General features: G+C 40.6%; 1 protein-coding gene across 2 annotated transcripts in view; it reads right to left on the reverse strand.

Annotated features, from left to right (window-relative positions):
• The window catches only part of PRKAR2A (protein kinase cAMP-dependent type II regulatory subunit alpha), a 110,248-nt gene that overhangs the window by 32,113 nt on the left and 50,815 nt on the right, over positions 1 to 27,320 (reverse strand). For both annotated transcript variants that reach the window (XM_087430958.1, XM_004419665.3), the window contains exons 2-5: positions 26,954 to 26,989; positions 16,205 to 16,257; positions 12,384 to 12,467; positions 6,727 to 6,833 (exon numbers count right to left, since the gene is read on the reverse strand). In XM_087430958.1, the coding sequence (XP_087287084.1) occupies positions 6,727 to 6,833; positions 12,384 to 12,467; positions 16,205 to 16,257; positions 26,954 to 26,989 (280 nt within the window). The remainder of the gene's footprint in view (positions 1 to 6,726; positions 6,834 to 12,383; positions 12,468 to 16,204; positions 16,258 to 26,953; positions 26,990 to 27,320) is intronic.

The following is a 27,320-nucleotide window of genomic DNA, read 5'->3' on the forward strand; positions in this document are numbered from 1 at the left end:
TTTTTTTTTTTTTTTATTTTTTGTGTGAGGATGATCAGCCCTGAGCTAACATCCGATGCCAATCCTCCCCTTTTTTGCTGAGGAAGACTGGCCCTGGGCTAACATCCGTGCCCATCCTCCTCTACTTTATATGGGACACTGCCACAGCATGGCTTAACAAGCAGTGCATCAGTGTGTGCCTGGGATCCGAACCGGCGAACCCTGGGCCGCCACAGCGGAGCGCGCGCACTTAACCGCTTGCGCCACAAGGCAGGCCCTCTATTTCATTTATTTTTGCTCTAATGTTTATTATTTCCCTCCTTCTGCTGACTTTGGGCTTTGTTCTTCTTTTTTTAGTTCTGTTAGGTACAGTTTAAGATTACTTATTTGAGATTTTTCTTCTTTGTTGAGGTGGGCCTGTATTGCTATAAACTTCCCTCTTAGTACTGCATCCCACAAAAGTTGGTATGTTGTTTTTCATTTTCATCTGTCTCCAGGTATTTTTTTGATTTCTCCTTTGATATCTTCATTGATCCAACAGTTGTTCAGTAGCACGTTTTTCAGTCTTCACATATCTGTGACTTTCCTAGCCTTTTTCTTGTAGTTGATTTCTAGTTTCATAGCATTGTGGTCGGAAAAGATGCTGGATATGATTTCAATCTTCTTAAATTTATTGAGGCTTGCCTTGTTTCCCAACATATGGTCTATCTTTGAGAATGTTCCCTGTGCGCTTGAGAAAAATGTGTATTCTGTTGTTTTTGGATGGAATGTTCTACATATATCTATTAAGTCCATCTGGTTTAATGTTTCATTTAAGACCACTGTTTCCTTGCTGACTTTCTGTCTGGATGATCTATCCATTGATGTAAGTGGGGTGTTGAGGTCCCCTACTATTATTGTGTTGCTGTCAATTTCTCCCTTTAGGTCTGTTAATAGTTGCTTTATATACTTTAGTGCTCCTGTGTTAGGTGCATATATATTCATAAGTGTTATGTCCTCTTGGTGGAATGTCTCTTTTATCATTATATACTGCCCCTCTTTGTCTCTCACTGTCTTTTTTATCTTGAAGTTTGCTTTGTCTGATCTAAGTATGGCAACACTTGCTTTCTTTTGCTTTCCATCTGCTTGGAGTATGGTCTTCCATCCCTTCACTCCGAGCCCATGTTTGTCTTTAGAGCTGAGATGTGTTTCCTGGAGGCAGCATATTGTTGGCTCTTGCTTTTTAATCCATCCAGCCACTCTGTGCCTTTTGATTGAAGAATTCAATCCATTTACATTTAGAGTGATTATTGATATATGAGGGCTCGATACTGCCATTTTATCTCTTGTTTTCTGGTTGTTCTATATTTCCATTGTTTCTTTTCCCTTGTATTTCTGACTGCCATTTCAGTTTGATGGTTTTCTCAGTTTTCTCTCTATGATTTGTGGCTCTGCTGTTTTTGTTTAGTGGTTACCATGAAGTTTGTATAAAAGACGTCATAGATGAGATAGTCCATTTTCTGATAGCCTCTTATCTCCATTAGCCTAAGAAGGTTCCATCCTTCTCCTGTTCCTCTTCTGAGTTATTGTTGTCACAAGTTGTTCTTTTCTGTGTTGTGAGTTTGTGACTAAATTGAAGTGTATAGTTATTTTTGACATTTCCCTTCCCTTTGTCTTTTATGTTATAATTACGTGTTTACTGACCTATTCTGATACAGAGCTGTAATTTTCTGATTCTACCTGTCTATTTATCTCCTTGCTCAAGGTTTTGTAAATCTTTGCTTTTTTCTTACAGGTAGGAGGGGTTCCTTCACCATTTCTTGTAAGGGAGGTCTGGTGGCGATGAATTCCCTCAGGTTTTGTTTATCTGGGAAACCTTTTATTTCCTCATTGTATCTGAAGGATGGTTTAGCTGGATAGAGTATTCTTGGCTGAAAGTTTTTGTTTTCAGTATTTGAATATATCATTCCATTCTCTCCTAGCCTGTAAAGGCTTCTGCTGAGAAATCTGCTGAAAGCCTGATAGGGGTTCCCTTGTAAGTTATTTTCTTCTGCCTTGCTGCCCTTAATATTTTACCTTTATCATTGACTTTTGCCAGTTTTAATAGTATATGCCTTGCAGAAGGTCTTTCTGCATTGATATAATTAGGAGTTCTATTGACTTCATGTATTGTAAGTCCAGTTCCTTCCCCAGGTTTGAGAAGTTCTCAGCTATTATTTCTGTGAACTATTATTTCTATGATAGTTCTATTCTAATAGAACTAGTTCTATTCTAGAACTATTATTTCTGTGAAAGGAGCTCTCTGCTCCTTTCTCCCTCTCTTCTCCCTCTGGAATACCTATAATACTTATGCTGTTTTTCCTAACTGAGCTGGTTAGTTCTTGAAGAATTTCTTCATTTTTAAAAAATCTTAGTTCTCTCTTCTTCTCCACCTGAAGCATCTCTAAATTTCTATCCTCTAAATCACTTCTTCTGTCCTCCATAACATCAGCTTTATTTTTTATGGATTCTAGATTCTTTTTAATCTCATTAATTGTATTCTTCATATCCAGAATTTCTGTTCAGTTTTTTTTGGTTTCAATCTCTTTGGTGAAGTATTCCTTCTGCTCGTTAATTTTATTCCTGAGCTCATGCAACAGTCTTTCTGAGTTTTCTTGTAACTCACTGAGTTTCTTTATGATAACTATTTTGAATTCTCTGTCATTTAGATTGTAAATTTCTGTGAGTTCAGGATTGGTTTCTGGAGACGTGTCATTTTCCTTCTGCTCTGAAGTGTTAATGTAGTTCTTCATGGTGTTTGATAAAATGATCCTTTGCTGGCACATTTGTGGTATAATCAGGTCACAGATTCCACCTGCCACCGCAGGTGACCAGGCAGGAGCTGTGTTTTCTGATCCCGCGCCATCTGCTGGAAGTTGTGTGGGTAGGGCTACTCTGCGTTCTCCCAGGCTGGCCACAGCCATTCTGCAGGTTGTGCTCACGTGGGCAGTGCCTCTGCCCTGGGCAGATGGGTTGAGCTCTGTAGGCAGGGCCTCTATGCTTGGCAGGGGACCAGCTGAACTGCTGCATGCTAGGCAGGAGGGGCACCTGTGCAGGGGCTGAGCTGCACTCGGTGGGTACCATGGGCTGCTGTGCTCTGCAGGGAGGGTGCCTTCTGAGCAGGCGGGGTGTCTTCACGCCTGCACTGCTCTAAGGGCGAGGGGCAGCCACACGGGGGCTGAGCTGTCACTTGGTGGACCTTCCAGGCTGCTGTGCTCCCCACACGGGGGCGCATTCTAAGTGGGCGGGTGCCTCCTCGTCTGCACTGCACTGGGGGGAGGGGCACCCACGTGGTGGTTGAGCCGCCACCACTCAGTGTAGAGCACTCCCATGGTGGGGGGCCGCTCCAGCAAGCTGGGCACTCCCATGGGCTGGGCTGCAACTCTGAAAGCGTTCCTGGAGGCCAGGCTGTCCCCACCTCCACCTCCTCTTACAGTTGCGTGTGGCTGCTGCATGAGGATCTGCGAACTGGCTCTCTGCTGCCGTGGAGTGGGAGAGGGATGGATGCACTTACTTAGTTCCACTGCCTCCCAAGGATCCAGTCCACCCACCTTCAGATAGATGTACAGCTGTGTGGATCTCTCAGAAGCTCTGTTGTGCTGTGCAGAGAGTCCTCTGCTGGTTAATGAATGTCCATTTAGTTGTAACTTAAAGGGGAGAGACTAAGGGAACAACTCACTCTGCCATGATGCTGACGTCAGTCTCTTCAAATCCATTTTTGATGTTTGATTGTTAATAACTTTCAAGCCCTACCACTCCAATCCTCCTTTCTCTTCTGTCTCACTTCTGGAAAAGCTGATATGAAAGTGTGGGTGCTCTTTCCTGTACTGCTGATGGAAAATTCAAACAACACAAGTGCCAGCCCATGCACAAGAATACCCCAGCCCCACCCTCTAACCACCATGAAATTCTAAGTCAGTCACTCCTCCCTGCTGTCTCAAGTCATTTTTGAAGATTTATTTATTTATTTTCGCCCCAAAGCCCCAGTAGATAGTTGTATGTCATAGTTGCACAGCTTTCTAGTTGCCGTATGTGGGACGCGACCTCAGCGTGGCCGGAGAAGCGGTGCGCCGGTGTGCGCCCGGGATCCGAAACCGGGCCGCCAGCATCAGAGAGCACGCACTTAACCGCTAAGCCACAGGGCTGGCCCTCAAGTCATTTTTGGACCTCCTTGGGACCCTGCCCTGCTCTCCCTAAAAAGCCTCATTATGTGAGTAATAAACCTTTTCATACCCTCTTAGTGTGTGTGTGGTATCATCAGTCTTGATATCTGAACCAAATCTGGGGTAATGGATCTGACCTCAATGGTAAAGCATAGAAAAAAAATGAAAGGATACACTCTGGTAATGAAATTATGGCTAAATTACTTTCTTTCCTGTTTTTATTTTCTACATTTTATACAAAGAGCCTCCACTTGTCTGATAAAATCACTAAGTATCATAGGTTACACAAGAAGCACAGAATAAAACCAATCACTCAAGTATCAGTTACTTGGCACCAACCCTGCTGGGGAGGGAGCTCACCACTCAATGAAGAAGCTGTCCTGTACTAGGCCTGGTGGAGAAAGCAAAATTAATGACGCCATAAATGGGAAACACGGAATTAAGAGTAAATTCACTGGGCCGGCCCTGTGGCTTGGTGGTTAAGTGCGCGCGCTGCGATGCTGGAGGCCCGGGTTCTGATCCCGGGCGTGCATCGAGGCACCACTTCTCCGTCCATCCTGAGGCCGAGTCCCACATACAGCAACTAGAAGGATGTGCAGCTATGACATACAACTATCTACTGGGGCTTTGGGGGGAAAAAAATAAAAAAAAATAAAAAATAAAAAATCTTTAAAAAAAAAAAAAGAGTAAATTCACTTATGTGTTTTTAGTCTCTCCTCCAGGAGACAGTAGCTACTTAATTTTGGGAACTACACAAACCATTTCAGGCAGCTGCAAAGAGGTTTCCTAACCTCTCCCACTCAGGTCCTCTTCCAAATAATGGGACATATTTTTATCATTGTTGTTACCACCATACTATGTAATAATTATCTATTTAAGGGTCTGTCTCTCCAACTAGATAACGAGTTTTTTAAAGTCAGGAACCATATCTTTTTACTTGAATGATAGTCTTTCTAATTTGTTAATAATCACTTTCCCTGCATACAAAAGATAATGCCTCTCATTTACATGTGTAACAAATCATTCCCTTTGTAGACAGGCATTTCAACCTTTAAGCTATGGGTATGTGCAGGTAGATGCTTATTTCTCAGACTGTAGAAGCCTATTAGGATTCTTGTCTTGGTGGAGGGGCACATAGCAAAGCAAGGGGAAAAGGTGGCTGCTGGAGGTGGTGATACAACTTAAAAAATTATTCTGTCACTACTTATAGAATTCTATATAGGAAGCATAAGCATAACAGATAAAAGTAAAAAAATCTTTAAGAAGATATTATTTGTATCATCATTCTCTAAATAAAATGTTTCTTCTAATTATAATAATGTGTCACAGTTAATCAAGGGTCCAAAGGTTATCCAAGGAGTGAAAATGTTTTCTGTTCAAGAACCTGGAAGAGCCAACGCTCGACAAGAAAGGGGACCAACTGAATCTAGTACAGCTACTTGACAGAGATTAAAACAACCTCAACAGGGGCTGGCCTGGTGGCATAGTGGTTAGGTGCACGTGCTCCACTGTGGTGGCCTGGGGTTTGCCGGTTCGGATAGTGGGTGCAGACCTATACACCACTCATCAAGCCATGCTGTGGTGGGATCCCACATACAAAAAATAGAGGAGGACTGGCACAGACGGTAGCTCAGGGCCAATCTTCCTCACAAAAAAAAAAAAAAAGAACCTCAACAATCAGGGAAACAATTGGAAAACTTTGAATAAGGTCTGTACAGTAAATGATAGAAGCGTATAAATGCTAATTTCTCATTTTTACAATTATTATGTGCGTATGTAACAGAATGTCCTATTTTTAGGAAATATGCACTGAAGTATTCAGAGATAAAAGGGCATTATACCTGCCACTTACTCTCAAACAATTAATAAAGTAAATGTGTAAAACATTAACCTGGGGAACATAGGTTTATGAGAATTTTTTGTACTATTTGTCTAACATTTCTGTAACTCTGAAACGATTTCAAAAGAAAGTATTTAAAAACAACTAATGGAAGACATTGGATGAAGCAACATCTTATTGATCTTAAACTCTGGTGAGGAAGTTCCTTTCAGGACTGAGAGGGGGTCAGAAGGAGCCCCCAGAGGATACTAACAGCTCTAGAGGTTGGGCCACACTAAGGCGAGCAGGTCAAATTCACTATTTCATGTCTCCCAAAATGGCTTACACCTGGAACAGAGCCAGAAGGGGCCAGGGGCATGGAGGTTGAGGCAGTGTATTCATATATAAAATTAGGCTGGAGTTGAAAGCTCCAGATGACAATATAGCATCATAGTTATTCTTCAGGGAATCAATTCACTTGAACACTGGCAAATAACATGTTTATAAAGCACACCTTGCACATCTTGCCTAATTGTAAAGGAGACTTTCTATTGTGGATAGTGGCAACACAAGTATGGGTTGTACTGAGGACTCAGACAGCAGTAGACAGAGAGGGGCAAGCTTTGGGAAGCTTGTTCACCTGCCCTAAGTCCTCTTTGGGCTGAACAAAGCATAGGGCAAAGCACTTGCCCTGCAACATGAATCTTACTAAGTGTAGCCAGACAATTGCAAAGCTCCATCTCCTACCGTTCTATGACATAAAAGTTGTCTCCGTCATCTCCTTGGTCAATAACATGCTCGTTGACTTTGACTGTCCTTTCAAACATGGCATCAAGGACTTGAGAAAGCTGTTCCTGCAGGATACACAAAGGAGAAAAGATGGCTGTTATATTTGCTGCAAAAAACTTATCTCAGTTTGTGACTACATAGTGGAAGTCCCCACATCAGACTGTTCCCCATATTTAAGCAGAAACCTAAAGGCTGTTTGAAACAAATGCTTTCCTGTGACCATTCAGCTTTGTACCTTCATGTACACAGCACAGTTTCCAAGTTTTTTGAGGCAGTATTGTTTGGGAAAAACACTCCATAATTTACACAAAATTAGGTTATCTAAATCATGGTGTCCATTCTCCCAGCCATGCCCACATGACTGTCACCTGCCTTGATGGCTCCACTATGTCACGTGTAAAGCCATGTGACGCCACCTTCCTACAGGTGTTGACTTTAACAACATCAACAAATCTAAAAGGGTTGGGGGCCAGGCCCGTGGCCTAGTGGTTAAGTTTGGTGTGCTCCGCTTCAGCAGCCTGGATTTGGTTCCCAGGCATGGATCTACACCACTCATAAGCGGACAAAAGAGAGGAAGACAGGCACAGATGTTAGCTCAGGGCGAATAATTCCTCAAGCGAAAAAAAAAAAAAACAGGAAGATTGGCAATGGATGTTAGGTCAGGGTGAAGCTTCCTCAGCAGGAAAAAAAAAAAAAAAAATCTAAAGGGTTAGAGTGGCCTCTGAGGTTATCTCATGGAACAGCACAACAACTGCTTCTGACTAGCCAAGCATTATCACTTAACCTCTCTGAGCCTCAGTTTCCTCATATGTAGAAAAGGGTTTAATAAATAGTTTCTTTTTTTTTTTTTGTGAGGAAGATCAGCCCTGAGCTAACATCCATGCTAATCCTCCTCTTTTTGCTGAGGAAGACCGGCCCTGAGCTAACATCTATTGCCAATCCTCCTCCTTTTTTTCCCCCAAAGCCCCAGTAGATAGTTGTATGTCATAGTTGCACATCCTTCTAGTTGCTGTATGTGGGACGCGGCCTCAGCATGGCCGGAGAAGCGGTACGTCGGTGCGCACCCGGGATCCAAACCCGGGCCGCCAGTTGTGGAGCACGTGCACTTAACCGCTAAGGCACGGGGCCGGCCCAATAAATAGTTTCTTTTTTTTTTTTTTTTTTAAAGATTTTTTATTTATTTATTTATTTTTCCCCCAAAGCCCCAGTAGATAGTTGTCTGTCATAGCTGCATATCCTTCTAGTTGCTGTATGTGGGACGCGGCCTCAGCATGGCCAGAGAAGCGGTGCGTCGGTGCGCGCCCGGGATCTGAACCCGGGCCGCCAGCAGCGGAGTGCACGCACTTAACTGCTAAGCCACGGGGCCGGCCCCAATAAATAGTTTCTAACTCATGGATTTTTATGACTAAAGGAGAAAAATCTAAGGAAAGTATCACACAACAGGTACTCAATAAATGAGATCTATTATCAGACAGCTAATATCGTTTCAATCATTTATATATACAACGTACAATTACTTACTTATCAATATTACCTGCCATAACCAGAAGGTAACTGTACTGAGAAGTATAACGAAAACAAAACAATGTTATTAAATTAAAACAGTGGACTCAAGTCTAGGGCCAGCATCCCTCCGTCAGGGAGGCATGACCGTTAGGCGGCACTAAAGAATACCAGCTTCCACTCAAAGAAAGACTATCTCTTTGGAGGAATGAGGATTGAAGATCTAGCAAAGAAATAATTTTAATTCCTGAATAATGTGGTTTAGTGTTCTGTCGGTGACTATGCTACCTAAAATAATTGAGAATCACCAAAAGCATCTCTTTAGTTCCATAGTTCCATGTGTGTTGAATACTGTACATGCTGACAAATACTAAAAAGGAAGGCTTGCTACTCATGTGCCATCCACATTCATATGGAATGTGAGCCCAGTGTTGCCAGAATCTGTTTAAATATAGCTAACAAATGGAAATTTCACGTACAATACAGACCAAACACATATATTTCTACCTGGCCTGTGGGCTGTCCATTGGCAGCCTCTTGTTCTGAGTAACTCTTCTTGTGGCCTAGACTCTTCAAAAACATCAATGTTATGAAATACAGAATAAGGTGCCAGGGGGAACATTCTAGGCTAGAGGGTACTAAAATGACACCATGACAACCAAAAGCAACATTGGTTCAGGATTAAAAAACAAAATAAAAAAGCTATAGAGAATTTTACTGGGAAAATCTGAATATGGACTGTATGTTAGGTAATATTACACCAATGTTAAATTTCTTGGGTTTAATAATGGTATTATGTTAATGTAAGAGAATATCCTTGTTCTTGGACAACACATCATAAGATATTTAGTGGCTAAGAGTCATGATGTCTTAAACATATTCATAAATGGCTCAGAACAAAAGAAAAAAGCAGTTTGCATGTACTTATATGTGTGTGTACATACACGTGAGGGAAAAAGTAAATGTAGCAAAACGTTAACAACTGGTCAGTGTAGGTAAAGGGTATATGAGTATTCATGGTACTATTCTTTTGATGTTTCTGTAAATTTGAAAATTTAAAAACAGAAATTTGGAAATAAAATTTTAAAAAGTGAAACAAATACACTCACCAGAATGGCTAAAATTTGAAAAGATAGGCAATATCAAATGTTGGTAAGGCTATGGAGCAACTGGGAATCTCTTATATTGTTGGAAGGAATACAGAATGGTATAACTACTTTTGAAAAAATCTGGCAGATTTTTATGAAATCAAACATATACCTACCCTATGACTCAGCAATTTTGCCCTCAGGTATTTTACTGAAGAGAAATGGAAAAAAAAAAGTTCACAAAAAGACTTGTACAAAATGTCCATAGCATTATTCATAAGAGCTAAAAACAAGAAACAGACCAAGTATCCATCAACAGAAAAATGGATAAGGAAACTGCTATGTTCATATAAAGGAATACTATTCAACAATAAAAAGGTATAAACTAACATCACCAGCAATAAAACACACTGACATCATGGACCCCTTGATATGATGCTCTAAGAAGGACACAATATAATTTCTGTGGTAGTTTGGCCAAAAATGTATAACCATATTCCAATCATGAGGAAACATCAGACAAATTCAGACTGAGGTACATTCTATAAAATAACCCAGTACTTCTCAAAGTGTCAGATCATGAAAGACTAGGAAGGACTGAAAACTGTCACAGACTGAAGGAGACTAAGGAGAAATACCAACTAAATGTAATGTCAGATTCTGGATTGGATCCTTAACCAGGAAAAAAATATTAGTGAGAAAACTGGTGAAATCTGAATAAGGTTTGTAGTTGAATGGTATTATAAAAACATTAATTTCCTAGTTTTAATAACTGTATTATGGTTATGTAAGATGTTAATAGTGGTGGAAGCTGGATGAGGGATATATGGGAACTCTGTACTATTTTTGCAACTTTCTTGTGAGGCTAAAATTAGTTCAAAATAAAAAATGAAAAAGAAAAAAGAATGAACTACTGATATATGCAACAACATGGATGAACCTCAGAAACATTGTGTTGAATGAAAGGAGTCTTGCACAAAAGAGACTCCTACTGTATGATTCCATTTATATGAAATCCAAGACCAGGCAAAGTTAATTTATTGTAGAATAAATATAAATAGTAGTTGCCTCTGGGAGGGCAAGAACTGATCATGAAGGGGTATGAGAGAACTTTTTGGGGTGGGGGCAACGTTCTATACCTTGATAGAGGTTTGGATTACCTAAGTGTATGCATGTGTCAAACTTCAATGAATGCAAATTTAAAAGTTGTGCATTTAATTGTATGAAAATTTTGTGTTAAAAAACTATAAACAGGGCCGGCCCTGTGGCTTAGTGGTTAAGTGCGCGCGCTCCGCTACTGGCGGCCCGGGTTTGGATCCCGGGCGCGCACCGAGGCACTGCTGCTCTGGCCATGCTGAGGCCGCGTCCCACATACAGCAAGTAGAAGGATGTGCAACTATGACGTACAACTATCTACTGGGGCTTTGGGGGGAAAAAAAAAACTATAAACAAATATTGAACTCTAGTTCATGATATACATGCCAAAGTATTTAAGGGAAAGTATACTGATATCTGCAATTTACCATGAAATGCACCCAAAAAAATAAGATGGGTTAATGCAGGGGCCAGCAAAAGCTGCCTGTTTTTATAAATAACGTTTTATCGAAACACAGCTACACCCTTTCATTTATGTATTGTCTATGGCTGCTTTCCTGCTACAACAACAGAGTTGAGTAGTTGTGATAGCAGTATTTACTATCTGGTTCTTTACAAAAAAGTTTCCAACCCCTTTGCTGAGGGATGGGTAGCTGGCACATAATGCAGCAAGCATACTAAAATGTTAATGTTAGAATCAAAGCACTGGATAAATGCATATTCTGTATAATTCTTTCAACTTTTTTGTATGTTTGAATATTTTCATGGTAAACTGTTAAAAAATATAATTAAATCCGAAAATTCAGTTATCATTTTTCAACACTCAAATGGTATTCGCCAACACTAAGAAAACTCTGAATATTAGATTGACATAGCAACTTCCCTTAGAACATCTAATGGTATAAAATTTACAAGGGGTTTCATTCACAGCAGATAAAGAAACAAATCCCCTTTCCATTGATACAGACGGGTCTTCCAGGTAAAACAGCTGACACAGACCATTATTTCTCACAACCAGCCTTTCCTTGAGATCATAGTCCTTATTTTATTCAGCCTCAGACTAATAAAATTCTAATTAAAGTTCTGGCTATTGCTATAACCACAGAGCTTGCAAACAGACTGGTTTACAGACACCAGGGATGGTTAATTCCCTTGACCTATATACCACGAACTCATGTTTGATCAACCAGATTCTCAGGGAGGGCTGTGGGGATGTCTTCGGAAGACTTATTTGCAGGAGCTGGGTAGCAGGGGAATTCTAATCTCATCCTTCCTGTGTCTGCACATTCTGGGATTCCCCAGTAGGCCCAGTACCTCAGCCATTCATGGGGCTTCAGTGTATGGCCCTCAAAGTAGAGAAGAAAGAGGAAATCTAAAGATTTTCTGTCCTCAGGAGGTAGCCCCTACGCTCTATCCCCACTGAGGGAGGGAAAACAGGCCCAGGCATAGATCCTTGCTGGGGCCCTGCAGACACACAACACTCTGTGTGTACCCCATGCCTGAGGTCTTTGCTGAGAAGTAATCACAAGAGGTGCCCCATACCTAAGGTCTAAGAAGCAGTCACACACTTCCAATGCATTAACTGCTACCGGTAAAGAGAACTCCACACTGGCATCTTTGGAGAAATCACCCTGCAGCATAAATTCAGAGGCTCCAAACTAAGCCAGGGTCATGTAAACCCAAGCATTTCCTTTCAACGTGACCAAATCACATGGTCCTCAAATGGTACTATCTTGGAGGAATTACCAAAGCAGTTCAGAGAAATAATAAAAGTCATTATAGGTTACACTGGTCAACACAATGCAAATATTTGTAAGATGAATCTAAAGTTTTATGCCTCACATGAATGTGGCTAAGATGCTAAAAACTATTTAAATGACAAATAGGGAAAAAGCTAAAAGACAAAAATATTTTAAAAATCAATGTTACCTGATCAAGATTTTTGAAAAGGAGAATATCTTTGCAAGCTTCCTGAAGTCTGCATCTCTGTTGATCAGTTTTAGGATGAATCACCTGCCAAGCCAAACAAAACCAGATATTTTTATTCCATTTTAAAATCTTACTTTACTTACAAATTGGTGTATTTCTTTCTCCTAAAAAGTGGGAAAAATTAAAAGCATGTTCACTGTAATTTTAATTCTATACAAACACCAAGCAGTGCCCTGATTGTGGAAGGGCAATGTGATAGGGGGTGAGGAGCACCTACCCTGGAGCCACCTTACTGGCAGCAAGTCAGATACCCCTGGGAGCCTCAGAGTCCTCATCCATAAAGCAGAGGGTTATAGATTTGTTCATTCCACAAATATTAAGTATCTACTAGGTACTATGCACTGTCCTACCTCAGGGAATACAGCAGTGAACTCACAGACATAACACCTGCTCTAACATTCAATAAATACATAAAATATGTTAGAGAGTGACAACACTAAGGAAAAAAATAAGGTAGAGAAGGGTAATAAAAAGAGAGTGTGAGAGTGTGTGTGTGTATATGTGGCCAGATAAAGCCTCACTGAGAAGGTGACATTTGTGTAGAAATCTCAAGTAAGTGAGGACAACCTGAGGGAATGAGTCATATGGACATCTCCGTGGGAAGAGCATCTCAAGCAGAAGGAATAACAAGCTAAAACAAGCCTTATTGTAGGTGAATAGCATGTCTGAGAAATAACCATGAGACGGGTGTGACTGATGCAGAGCTAGGGGGAAAGATCAGAAGGAGACGAGGTTGGGGGGCTGGGTGGAGGTGATGCCCAAATCACAGAGGGCACTGTAGGTCACAGAACTAGAACTTTTCTCTAGTGACATGGGGGCAATTTGAGGGTTCTGACCGAGGAAGGAAAGAGATCTGTCTAATGTGTTTTTTCCTGTTTTTTTTTTTTTTTTTTTAATGTGAGGAAGATCAGCCCTGAGGTAACAGCCATGCCAATCCTCCTCTTTTTGCTGAGGAAGACCGGCCCTGAGCTAACATCTATTGCCAATCTTCCTCCTTTTTGTCCCTTTTTCTCCCCAAAGCCCCAGCAGATAGTTGTATGTCACAGTTGCACATCCTTCTAGTTGCTGTATGTGGGATGCCACCTCAGCATGGCTGGACAAGCGGTGCGCTGGTGCGCGCCTGGGATCCGAACCCAGGCCGCCAGCAGCGGAGCGCATGCACTTAACCGCTAAACCAGGGGGCCGGCCCCTGACTAATGTTTTTAAAGGCTCACACTGGCTGCTGAGTGCAGAATATCCTTGAGGGAAGCAAGAGTGGAAGCCAGGAAGCCATTGCAATTATCCCAGAGCCAGATGGTGGTGGTTAGGACCAGGATGGTAGCCATGGAGGTGCTGAGAGGTGGAATTTTGGACATGTTTTGAAGACCGACTCCATCGAATTTGCTGAAAAGTTGAATGTGGGTATGAAAAAACGAGAGGAGCTGAGGGTCACCCTAAAGTTTTGGACTTGAGCAACTAGAACGGTGAAGCTGCCATGAATTGAGCTTGGGAAGACTGGGGTGGAGAAGAATGTTCAAAGAGAAATAATCAGGAGCTCATGTTAAGTTTAAGTTGTCTATTGAAATCTAAGTGGAGATGGCAAGTAAACAATGGATATACAAGCTAAAGCTCAAACATCAACAACTTAGTAGCAATAGTAGTAGTGGTATCTACAAAATTAGAGTTGTTATAAGCATAATCATGAGTTAATACGTGCAGTGTTTAAAACAGTACCTGGCATTTAACAGCTGCTCAAAAACTATTAGGATTATTATAGATATTCAATAAATGTTTACTGAACTAAAAAGAAATAATTATTGCTTAGTATTGCTATTATAATTGAGAGACCTATCAAGCTCCTTCCTAAGTATTGTCTTCACCCTAAAAAAAGGGCACATCACTTAATCTGATCAGAACTAACAGGGCCGGCCCTGTGGCTTGGTGGTTAAGTGCGCGCGCTGCGATGCTGGTGGCCCGGGTTCGGATCCCGGGTGCGCATCGAGGCACCACTTCTCCGTTCATCCTGAGGCCGAGTCCCACATACAGCAACTAGAAGGATGTGCAGCTACGACATACAACTATCCACTGGGGCTTTGGGGGGAAAAATAAAATAAATAAAATCTTTAAAAAAAAAAAAAAAAAAAGAAATAACAGATGTCAAAAGTGTTAAGTATTTTAAATTTGTGATGTTAAAAAGTTAGTAAGGGGCTGGCCCGGTGGCGCAAGCAGTTAAGTGTGCGCACTCCGCTGCCGTGGCCGGGGGTTCACCGGTTCGGATCCCGGGCACGCACCGACGCACCGCTTGGCAAGCCACGCTGTGGAGGCATCTCATATAAAGTAAAGGAAGATGGGCACAGATGTTAGCCCAGGGCCAGTCTTCCTCAGCAAAAAAAGAGGAGGATTGGCAGATGTTAGTACAGGGCTGATTTTCCTCACCAAAAAAAAAAAAAAAAGTTAGTAAAAAAGTGTTTTAACTTTTAAAAGTCATCGAGAATTTTATAACATCCAGAAAAAATTTTTTTTAAATCTACATGTCTATTATATTCATACAATGGTAGCATTTTATTATTAGAATATTTCAGAAACCTTTCATAGGCTACTCATTTTAAGGCATATTGAAAGATCATTCAGATTTCTTTTATAACATCAATCTTTTAAAAATAATGGTTCATACTTGCTTTTATAAAAGTAATTTGTTAATTGTACAGAGTTTAAAAACCGGAATTTTTAAAATAGCACCCAAGGGCTGGCCCCGTGGCTGAGCGGTTAAGTGCGCGCGCTCCACTGCTGGCGGCCCGGGTTTGGATCCCGGGCGCGCACCGACGCACCGTTTCTCTGGCCATGCTGAGGCCATGTCCCACATCCAGCAACTAGAAGGATGTGCAGCTGTGACATACAACTATCTACTGGGGCTTTGGGGGAAAAAAATAAAAAATAAAAATAAAATAGCACCCAAAAATCAACCATAGTCCTGCCAAAACCACTGTTAACATCTGGGCTATATCCTTCCAGATATAATTCTTTGTACAGACAGATAGACAGATTTTTAAAATTATGTTTTATTTTATAAAATGCACTATAAAATGTACCTCATAGAAACATCATTCCATGTCATTAAACCTGGTCCTGTACTATGATTTCCAATGGCTGCAGATTCTCTTCATTCAAATGTACCATAATTTAGCCCCAGTAATCACCAATTTGGGGTCATTTAGGTTGTTTCCATTTTTGCTATTACAACACTGCAATGATCTCCATTTGCACATTTTGTTAGAGATGAATTCTCCTTTAAGCAACTGCTGAGTCAGTTGGTTTGACTATGTTTAAGGCTCTGACAGCTACAACCAGGCACTCCTTCTTACCATAACCTCAACCAATGCTGCTTTCATTCTTCTTTTTTTTTTTTTTTAAGATTTTATTTATTTTATTTTTTCCCCCCAAAGCCCCAGTGGATAGTTGTATGTCGTAGCTGCACATCCTTCTAGTTGCTGTATGCGGGACTCGGCCTCAGGATGAACGGAGAAGTGGTGCCTCGATGCGCACCCGGGATCCGAACCCGGGCCACCAGCATCGCAGCGCGCGCACTTAACCACCAAGCCACAGGGCCGGCCCATCATTCTTCTTAATATTTGTCAATCTGTTAGATAAAAAATGGCATCTTGTTGAGATTTTAATTTGTATTTATTTTAATTATCAGCATGATTAGATTTGGTGTGTAGAGGAGGAAGGGAGTGAGTGGGGAATAAAACAATTCTACCTAACACCTCTGCTGCAGTTCTTACCCTTGGATCAGTATCTTCCTCTTCCTCATCAGGATTATAGGTCTCAGCACAGACTAAATTTGGAGAGAAAAAATAAAGAGAAAAATGAATAAAACAGATGTGTGCTTTTACTAGAAAAATAGGAAGTGAATACAATTTCCTTTTATTCCCTGTTTTCTAAAGTTGTGATGATTTTTTTTATCCCTTCTTTCAATTAACAAATATATTAAGTACTTACTAATGCCAGGCTTTCTGTTAGGTGCTGAAAAGCTAGCTCTCTAGGGATTCATGGTCCCAGATAGGAGAAAGATGATAAAACATATCATCTACTAAATCCTTTTGTAGTGGCGAGGACAAGCAAGGAGGTGCTGTCTCTGCTGAGTTATAAAGCAGGGGCGGAAAACCACAAAGCACAATGTATGCAATATAAACATATGGATACGCAGTAATTACGAAAAGAATCAATTAAAATAGCTCAACATCTTTATGTACATGAATGACTTAAAAATAAGACTGAATTTTAAACAAAACAAACACTTATGTTTCAGGCTCTGTTCTCCATATAATATTATATAAATCTAAAACCAACTTGATTTTCTTTGTAGGTAACCTGTGTTTGTGCCAGCTGCCTGAAGGACTTGTCTTTGTCGTAATTCAAAGATTTAAAAAATATTCACTGAACGATTGTTTATAACAGCAAAATATCAGAAATGACATAAGTATCCATTTGAATAACAGCTGTAACAAAGAATGAGGAAAGTCTCCAATCGAGAGTGAGTTCTGGGGGAAAAAAGCAAGGTGAAGAAGAGTATACACAGTATGCCACTCCTTCCATAAGAAAGGACTTCCATGAGAAAGAAGGAGAGCTAAGAATGGAGGGGAAAATAAATATATAAATATGAATATATATTAAAAATTTTTTTTACCTCTTTATTTTTCCAAAAGAAAACATGAGAAGGATAAATAAAAAAGTAATAAAATTGTTTCCTAGAAGGTAGGCAGAAACAAAAAAGAAAGGACCGGGAAGGGAATGAAACTTCTCTGAGGAAATTCTTTCATATAGTTTTGACATTTAAACCATGTTAATTTTTTATATATTTAAAAAAATAAATTGATAGGGATGGAGGGACCCTAAAACCGAATACAAAGAGAAAGAAATGAACCTAATCACATATCAGGCTGATAACATAACCACAGAGAAGGAAACAAGAGTTATTTTAAGTAGTTTCTGAACATAGTACTCTGACCATCTATCCTTAGTGGGATATATTCCAACAACAAAAAAAGAACTGCTGTTGGTAGTGGTAGAACAATTCCAAAACTCTTCTGTGTGTATTACAGTAGTAAGTAAATAAGTAAACACATAGGTCTTTTTTTACTGGAGAGAGGGGAGATACAAATATGAAATAAAAAGGTTAGAATTGGAGGGCCGGCTCCGTGGCTTAGCGGTTAAGTGCGCGCACTCTGATGCTGGCGGCCCGGGTTCGGATCCCGGGAGCGCCCCGAGGCACCACTTCTCCGTCCAACGCGAGGCCGAGTCCCACATACAGCAACTGGAAGGATGTGAACCTATGACATACAACTATCTACTGGGGTTTTGGGGGGAAAAAACTGAATAAATAAAATCTTTAAAAAAAAAAGGTTAGAATTGGAGATGTCAATACAAGTCATGATTTAAAAATCTTATCCTTAGGTGTTAGTGGCAAAGAGACAATGAATTATCCAGTGAATAAAAAAGTTAGTGTACTCACTAACAAAGCTGTTTTGCCAAGAATGATCTAGATGTGATCACTGGTGTTGCCCAGAATGCAGCAAACCTGTTTGTTCTTCACAATACAGGCCATTATAGCTGGGGAAATTTTTATTCTAATAAATCCTTAATTATCTGCAATAGCCGTATGACCTAGGGTGATTTACTGCAAATCGCCACCTTCTCTTCTGCATAACGGAGCAAAGAGTAGTGATCCCCCTCGGAGGACTGTCATAGGATTCAAAAAGACAAGTGCCTGGCATGCAGTAAGTATGCAGTAAATGCCAACTCTTGAACCATTACTATTATCACTTCTGTTCCATTTGTTCTGGTTTTCAGGAATATTAACTATTATTAACTTGGTTCTGTTCTCCATCTCAGCTCTTTCAACAACTGTCCTCTCTTAAAGGCTGCCCTCCATCACAGATTTTGCCCTTAACAATTTTGCTTTTTTTGCCTTCTCTATGTATTTAATTCCTGCTTATTGTGTTTAGTTTCCTTATAGTCTTTCCTTGTCGTCAGCATTAACGCTGGGAAAAGTAGAAGGCAGCAGGAAAAGGGGAAGACCAAATATGAGATGGAATGATTACATAAAGCAAGCCACAGGCATGAGTCTACAGAAGCTGAGTAGGGCTGTTGAGGACAGGACATTGTGGGCATCACTCATGTGTAAGGTCACCAGGAGTCAGAGCCAACTTGACTGCATATAACAACAAATAGTCTTTCTTCACCATACCCATTTCCCTTTTCATGTCAGCCTATTCTTTCCTTGGCTTTTTACTCAGAACTCATAAAGGCAATGATTTTCTGCACTTGATGAGCATTTTGTAGTGGATCTTTCTAATCTTCATTCCTCTTTTATCCTTAATCTGCCAAGTTCACTCATAGGCCCTGTATTGTCTGTTAGGGTTTGTTTCTTGTTTGTCAGCAGGCAAGAAATATAAATGGTTCTTGACCCTACACTCAATTCATTTGTGTGATGGCTAAAAAACCCTATATATCTACAACTAGGGGATAAGCTGATACACATCGCTTTCAATTTAATTCCTGGTTTCTTGCAGACATTTACCCACTACAGTCCCGGTCTAGCTGCATCCAAGTTTCCCCTTCCTCATTGATTCTCTGAACTAATGGAATACCTGAGAAATGGTGACTGCCAGCATGTCCTGTAGATAGGCCTCCCTTCCCTGCCCAGCCTATAGTACTCTACTTGTGTGGACCACATCTCCTGTGCTGTAATGCCATCAATACTCTGCCTGTCCAATAGGACCCACTATCCTTAAATAGACAGAAAAATTATGGAGAAGGGAATAAGATGACAGACACCATTCTAGTCCATAAAACAGCATCAGGTAATATTCTGCAGAGAGGGCTGCCCAGCCCCTGGCTGGTGAAGTCTTTGGGTAGCTAAACCAGGGAAGTGACAATGGGATGTAGATAACGACTATCTTTCTCCAAGCCATTCCTGTCTCCATAAGATGAAGTCAGGGTGCGTTTATCTCAGGTCCGTCCTAAGGATTAAGGTAGACTCCCTCCTGACTTCCTAGACATTATTGCTGCCACTTTTTGAATCTTCGTAGGTATTTTGGTAGCAGACTGAGGAAGCTCAAGCATTGAGGGAAGCTAACCAGATGTTTAAATTGCAACTCTGTGCTTGCTTGTTTCCTGCTTCTCTGTGCTCTTGATTCATGTTGTCATTATCAGCCCAGTTTTCTAAACTAGAAAATTCGGAATTCACCATGACTTTCCTTTCACCTCTTATCCAATGAATACATCAAGTCCTACTTCAGAAATATTCTCACATTTGACCTTCATTCAGTCTATTCCCAGGTCCAGGATTTCAAAATGGCTTCTTAGAAAAATGCATTTAAAAAGCCCTCACTTTGGAGGTAGATGGGTACATGGGTATTATTATACTAACTTTCTATATTTTTGCATATGCATGAAAATTTTCATTTAAAAAGTTTAAAATAATAAGCCTTCAGTGATGAGACTGACAAGATTTTACTGATAATGATACTTAGTCTTGGGCTAACCTATTTCCATGCTTGCTTTTCCTCTGATTTTGGAGGAAAGTACTTTAGCAATTTAGCTCATTTATATATTTTTAGACATTAATGTAACTGAGGCAGCAAATGTCATAGTCTTCAAGTCTTAAAGCACAGCACTATGATTTAAACAAAAGTAGTTATTTTCATTAAAATTATTTATTTATTTATTTATTTAATTTTGGTGAGGAAGATCAGCCCTGAGCTAACATCTGATGCAATCCTCCTCTTTTTTGCTGACGAAGACTGGTCCTGGGCTAACATTCGTGCCCATCTTTCTTTACTTTATATGGGACGCTACCACAGTATGGCTTGACAAGTGGTGCATCGGTGCGAGCCCAGGATCTGAACCTGCGAACCCCAGGCAGCCTAAGTGGAGCCCACGCACTTAACTGCTGTGCCACCGGACTGGCCCCTCATTAAAATTATTATATTTCTATTTGTAGAAAAAGATTATGTCTTTATTTTTCAAAACTGGTTTTGATTTTTTTCCTTTTTCTTTTGAACTCCAGACTCATGTCTCTTTGCCCTCTTCCTCTGTTTACACCCAACCTCTCTACTTCTTCCTGGTCCTGATCCCAAATTACTTGTTCTCATTTTCCATATAAAAATCCATTTTTGAGTGCTATGTGATTGTTGCCCCTTATAGCTCTAAACATTGGGGAGCTTATCTCAGTGCACAAGTTACCTGGGGGAGGCCCAGACTCTGTGTGATTCCCTACGTAGCCTCAAGAATTACATTGAGTGTCATGAGATGCTCAAGACCTATTGAAAATGAAGACCTAAAAGAACAGCACAGCCCCTTGTTTGAGGGAAGTGATTTTGCTGCAGTTCTCCAGCAGATGTCACTAGTCAGTAAAATGAAACTGTACAAAGTGACAACAGATTATCCAGCACAATTTCTTTTTCCAAACTTTAACTGGTGCTTCCTTCATCCAGAAATGTGAATCATTAAAATGTGCTTGTGAGAGGAAAGCCTTTTATTTCTACAAAGAAATGAGCACAGATTCTGGTCACGGGTCTGAGGTCCTGTGGCTATCCTGCAAGCCCCCATGAAGAATTGATACAGACTGGGTATATTTGTCAGCTTGGACTGCCATAACAAAATACCACAGACTGGGTGGCTTAAACAACAGAAATTTATTTCCTCACAGTTCTGGAGGCTAGAAGACCAAGATCAAGGTATTGGCAGGTTTTGCTTCTCCTGAGGCCTCTTTCCTTGGCTTGCAGACAGCTGCCTTCTCACTGTGTCCTCACATGGCCTTTTCTCTGTGTGTGCACTCCTGGTGTCTCTTATCCTTCTTATAAGGACACCAGTCCTATTGGATTAGGGCCCCACCCTTATGACCTCATCTAATCTTAATTACCTCTTTAAAGGCCCTATCTCTAAATATAATGACATTGGGGTTAGGTCTCAACATATGAATTTGAGGTGGACACAATTTATAACACTGGGTTTCTAAGTTATTTTAAGCAATGCTTAATAATATTTCAGCTGAAGATAGCTATAGATGGAAAAAATACTGAATACTGTGAAAGGATATAAACATGAAAATAAGTATTTAAGTACATTGCAAGCATGTAAGCCCTAAGAGGCATGGATGTCTGGTACTAGAGAACCTATCATGCAGAAATGAGTGACTGACATGGCATCAGATTCTCAGTAGACTGTTCTGTTGACTGTGTCATAGTCATCACTAGCGTCAGATACTCCCTGCCTAAATGTGGCATGATACTAACACACAAATTTCTGATTAACATGCTTTGAAGCTTTGACACATATTTAATAAATGAAAGGCTTTTTTTTTTTTGGATGAAGTTTTTTAATTAATAGAATCAGACTAACATTTTTTTTTTTTAATTTATTTTTTCCCCCCAAAGCCCCAGTAGATAGTTGTGTGTCATAGCTGCACAGCCTTCTAGTTGCTGTATGTGGGACGCGGCCTCAGCATGGCCGGAGAAGCGGTGCGTCGGTGCGCGCCCGGGATCCGAACCCGGGCCGCCAGCAGCGGAGCGCGCGCACCCAACCGCTAAGCCACGGGGCCGGCCCCAGACTAACATTTCTAACTCAAAGACAGTTAACACTAATTTAGGACTATTGCAAGGACTATTTAAAACACAGGGCCGGGCTCACAGGAGACACTCAACAACTGCTAGCTCTTCTATGCTGCTTTATATTCTAGATTATTATTCAGACAACCTGAGTTGTTGGAGAAGTCTTTTCTGCAGTCTTTGACACATGTCCTCCTACAACTAGTTTTTGCTGAAGTCTTTGGATCATATCAGGAGCCCCATTCCTCACCTCTCTTTCCAACATTATCTTATGTCCTCCCCTACAGCCTGAGCAGCCAGGTCCAGTTCATTCTCCTTCGAGTCTTAAGACATTCTACCACCTAGAATGCATCCTTCTTGGTACTAGCCAAATAGTAACCACGTTTTTCAACTTTCAGTGCAATTTCTGCCTTCCTCCAAGAAGTGTTTCTTGATTTTTTTTCTGCCTAGAGTAATTTCTCCTCCTGATTCCTGATCCCTTCCGTTGTTCCTTTCTTCCACTCATTCATCCATATTTTCTGACATTGTTCTAAGTGTTAACTATACATCAATAAACAAAACAGACAAAATTCCCTGCCCAATTGGAGCTTACATTCTAATGTGGGAACTAGATAATAAATAGGATAAAAAGCTAAAAGAGATAAGATAGATGAAAGACACAGCAGGCACTAAGGAGAAAATAAAGTAAGAGAGATAGGTAGTGTGTATGTGTGTAGTAGGGGGGTGTGTGTGTGTGTGTTGGGCAAGGGGGAGGCCCTTGTGTTAGGTAGGCCTTATTGAAGGCCTAACTGAGAAGGTGTCTTTCAAAAGGTTTGAAGAATGTGAGTAAGCAATCCACAAAGATAATTTTGGTGAGATATGGAAGCAAAAGTCTGATTAGAATGGGCTCAAGAAAGAGTAGAAGAGAAACTAGAAACAACAATTATGGACTACTCTTTCAAGGGGTTTTGCTGTAAAGATATGGAAAGAAAAAGGGTGGTGGCTGGAAAGGTAAGAGTGGTTGTAAAAAGTTTTATTTTTTGGGGGCCGGCCCGGTGGCGCAAACGGTTAAGTGCACGCGCTCTGCTGCGGCGGCCCAGGGTTCGCCGGTTCGGATCCCAGGCGCACACCAACGCACCGCTTGTTAAGCCATGCTGTGGCAGCGTCCCATATAAAGTAGAGGAAGACGGGCACGGATGTTAGCCCAGGGCCAGTCTTCCTCAGCGAAAAAGAGGAGGATTGGCATGGGATGTTAGTTCAGGGCTGGTCCTCCTCACACACACAAAAAAAGTTTTATTTTTTAAGAAGGGACAGCCAACAACTTTTCTTTGCTCAGAAGAATAATTCAATTGAAGGATAAAGATTATGCAAGACAAAGCAGAGGTAACTGTTGGAAGGATGAAGGGATGAGATCTAGTGTACAGGTGGACACTGGACTCATAGGCAGGTGAGAAAGGATAGATGTGGTTGTGGAAGTCTACGGAAATTCTCCTCTGTTGCTTCTATTTCCTTAGAACATCCGCTAGGAATGAGGACAGGGAGGAGGTGTTGTAAGTTTTGGGAGAGAGAAGGTATGAAAGACATATCCAGGAGAGCAGGAGAGTGAAAGAAGTATGGAAACACAGTATGATTGCCGGCATCAGAAGCCTACTAGAAGTTAATGATTATAAACTGAAAGTAAGATCAGTCAACAGGGCTGTGTATTTTCCTTCTATCAAGTACCGCTGTGATACAGACACACAGTAAGTGGAGAGGTGGGCTTAACCAGAGTGTGGTTTAGCCAAGCAAGTAAAAAGGGAAAAGTAAATTGAGGGTATGTGCCAAGATGTGATTAGAATCACTGATCAAAGAATTCAAGGTGAGTAAAGAGGAAGTGAGGAATAGTGAAAAGGAGGCAGGACCAATGAGTTGTCAGGGTTGAAGTAGGACAGCAAAGGAGCTGGGAATACAGCAGGTAGTGTGGGAGACTGGGATCAATGATTGAGAGTATGAAGAGTTGTTATGCTTGTCATATCAGAGTACAACCCTGGGAGTGAGTGGCTGAAGTGGGGTGGAAGACAAGATCCTTGGAGGAGAGGAGGTCAAGGAATGGATGGGCCAGACATTGGAAGGACTATCTATGTGGACATATGGAGGAACAATCCAGGGATTATTACATGACTAAAACAAGGTTGGGCAGTGGCTGGTAGAATATAATAACGTGAGGTTTGAAGCTGAGGGTTTTAGGGAGGAAGGAGAGAGAATGATCTGGAATCAGCAATGAGGAACAATGAAGACATTCACTCATCTCCTATCAGTGTTATAAAGAAGATGGAAGAGAAAAGAGCTACCATTCGAGAAGCCCGCAGGCAAGCCAAGCTTCAGCTAGAGCAGAAAGATGAAGGCTGCACTCAGAAAAGAGGCTGAGAATTTAGGGGATTTAGCTGAAGACTGAACAAGAGTTCCAGAGGGTACAAAAAAGGGTCCTTAGAGATGGGAAGGGTAGTACTTAGGACCCATACTACCTTTGGGCACATTATCACCTCGACTGTTGCAAGTTACTTAACCTCTCCTTTGCTTCCAGTTTCCTCATCTGTACAATGGGGATAATCATGACATGTACCTCACAGTTTTAATGTGAGGATTACATTCAACAATACAAGGCAGGAATTTAGACAGACCTTAAAACTATGCACCTAGCACATAGTCTGCACTCAAAAACTGTTGGCTATTGCTACAGGCTATTTTCTCTCCTGCATAATCACTTTGGATTCTTTTAAAAATGTTTTATTTTCACTTACCATTGAATGATATTAAAAAGTCTTAAGTCTTCAATAAGATTGCAAAATCTAAGTGAGAGGGATGATACCATGTACTTGTCTGAGTCTTCCAAAGAGTTCAAGGACTGAACTACACTGACAGAAAGCTCAAGCAGCAATTTTTGAACTGTTAACACCATCTGTGACCTCTGGAGGAGATGTCACTGTACTCTCCATCTCCCAGATCTGTCCTATAGATGTCAAGGGATATTACTAATCTTTTGGGAAAAAAGGGGTGCAGGGCAGGGATGAACAGAAATGGGAGATAATACCTTTTGGGTTTTGCACAACCTTAATCTCTACTCTATTTCCTCTCTGTAAATGACTCTCTATACATAAAGACACATTCTTCAGTCTCCTTTTAACAGACTTTGGTTCTGAAAACATAAATGAACAGATTTTCTCAAAGAAAAGGACTGAGGGATAGAAAAGGAATTCCGAGCCTTATCAACTAGCTATTAGGTCATATGATAATTTAAAATCAAGAAACCTTCCTAAAACAAGGGGACATGAAAGAAGATGTGACACATACAGCTCGCATAGCAATTCTGAAATACATTAACATCCCAACCTTACAACCAAATAAACTCTAGATGTATCAAAAGTCAAACATTTTAATTATAAGAAAAATTTTCAGAGAACATATTTATCAGCTCTATGAAAAAAGGGGACCTTCTCAGCCTAGGAGCAATCATGAAAAAAAAAAGAAGATGATGTATATAATCAATAAGTATTTACTGAGTGCCTGCTATGTGCCAGGCAGTGTTTGAGGTACCGGTCACATATTAATATTTTTGAGTCAACAAAAAATAGGAAAACTAAAATAAGTAGCACAATCAACTTGGAAAATTTTGCATTAAAATTTTCAAAAGGTGGGGGCCGGCCCTGTGGCTTAGCGGTTAAGTGCGTGCGCTCCGCTACTGGCGGCCCGGGGTTCGGATCCCGGGTGCGCACCGACGCACTGCTTGTCCAGCCATGCTGAGACAGCGTCCCACATACAGCAAACTAGAAGGACGTGCAACTATGACATACAACTATCTACTGGGGCTTTAGGGAGAAAAAGGGAAAAAAAAAAGGAAGAGGATTGGCAATAGATGTTAGCTCAGGGCTGGTCTTCCTCAGCAAAAAAAAAAAGAGGAGGATTGGCATGGATGTTAGCTCAGGGCTGATCTTTCTCACACACACACAAAAAAATTTCAAAAGGTTAAAAATCACGACAGAAATTTACTCAAACTTATTTAAAAAATCTAGACCATAACAGATAAAAGGGAAAAATATTACCAAAGTAGTCTCATATACGAAAATAAAAACAGATTTCCCATATTTGAAAAACGCTCATTTTTGTTAATAATCAAAGGAATGCCAAATAAAACAGTCCAAGGTACTATTTTACATCTAAATTAAAGAAGAAGGCACTGTCCATGTTAGTGAGATGGTGGTGGAAAAGAGGCCTTTGCAAGGTGTCCTTCTCCCTGCAATCTCTTTTGTAGACTGTCTCTAGAAAGTAACACACAGAAAAAGCTATGGCAATGTTCAGTTTCTGACCAGAGAATGCCACTCCCAGCACTATAACTGAGGAAATAATTTAAGTGGCTCAAAATGTATGCAAGAAGTTAATCGCAACATAATCTAGAATACAAGAAATGGTAATATGAAAAGTAGTTTTTAGGGCCGGCCCCGTGGCTTAGTGGTTAAGTGCACACGCTCCACTACTGGCAGCCCGGGTTCGGATCCCGGGCGCGCACCGACGCACCGCTTCACCGCTTCTCCAGCCATGCTGAGGCCGCGTCCCACATACAGCAACTAGAAGGATGTGCAGCTATGACATACAACTATCTATTGTGGCACTGGGGGGAAAAATAAATAAATAAAATCTTTAAAAAAAAAAAAAAAAGAAAAGTAGTTTTTAGAAGCCATAATTATGAACATGGAAAAATATTAATGACAAACGAGACAAGCTATAGCAATACAAAAATACTCAGAACCTGAAATGAAACAGAATGAAGGAATCACGGGTAATTTTTATAATGTTCTGTAGTGCTGTTAACTTATCTCTTTATTAAAAAGATAAGTTTATTTTTATTTAAGATAATCCTATCTTAAAACAACATTTTACCAGTATGTTATGAAAGAGAACACATACCTGATACTCGCCGATCAAATCTGTTAGGAATTGGAACTGCAATACAAAAAAGAAGCAATATTTAGTCATGTCACATGACCCCATTTTTATTCTCCCTTTTTGCAAAGATGTTTGACAAAGCACTTCAATATCAACTGGTGGGTCAATCCATACTCTTCTATAATAAACCACAGATAGTAGTTCAACATGATCATATAAAGACAATACAGAGAATACTATACCTCTTTGAAAACAAGCTCTTTATAACTTCAGTGTAACTCAAGGTAGCAATTTTATTTCTGCTTACATCCATGATCCATCTAATTTGTATCATACCAAATGAAGAAGTCTACCGAATTTATTGCTAATGTTATGATATAAAATAGTT

This window comes from Ceratotherium simum, chromosome 5 (assembly GCF_057802395.1).
Source record: "Ceratotherium simum simum isolate JZ-2026a chromosome 5, ASM5780239v1, whole genome shotgun sequence".
Taxonomy (NCBI): domain Eukaryota; kingdom Metazoa; phylum Chordata; class Mammalia; order Perissodactyla; family Rhinocerotidae; genus Ceratotherium; species Ceratotherium simum.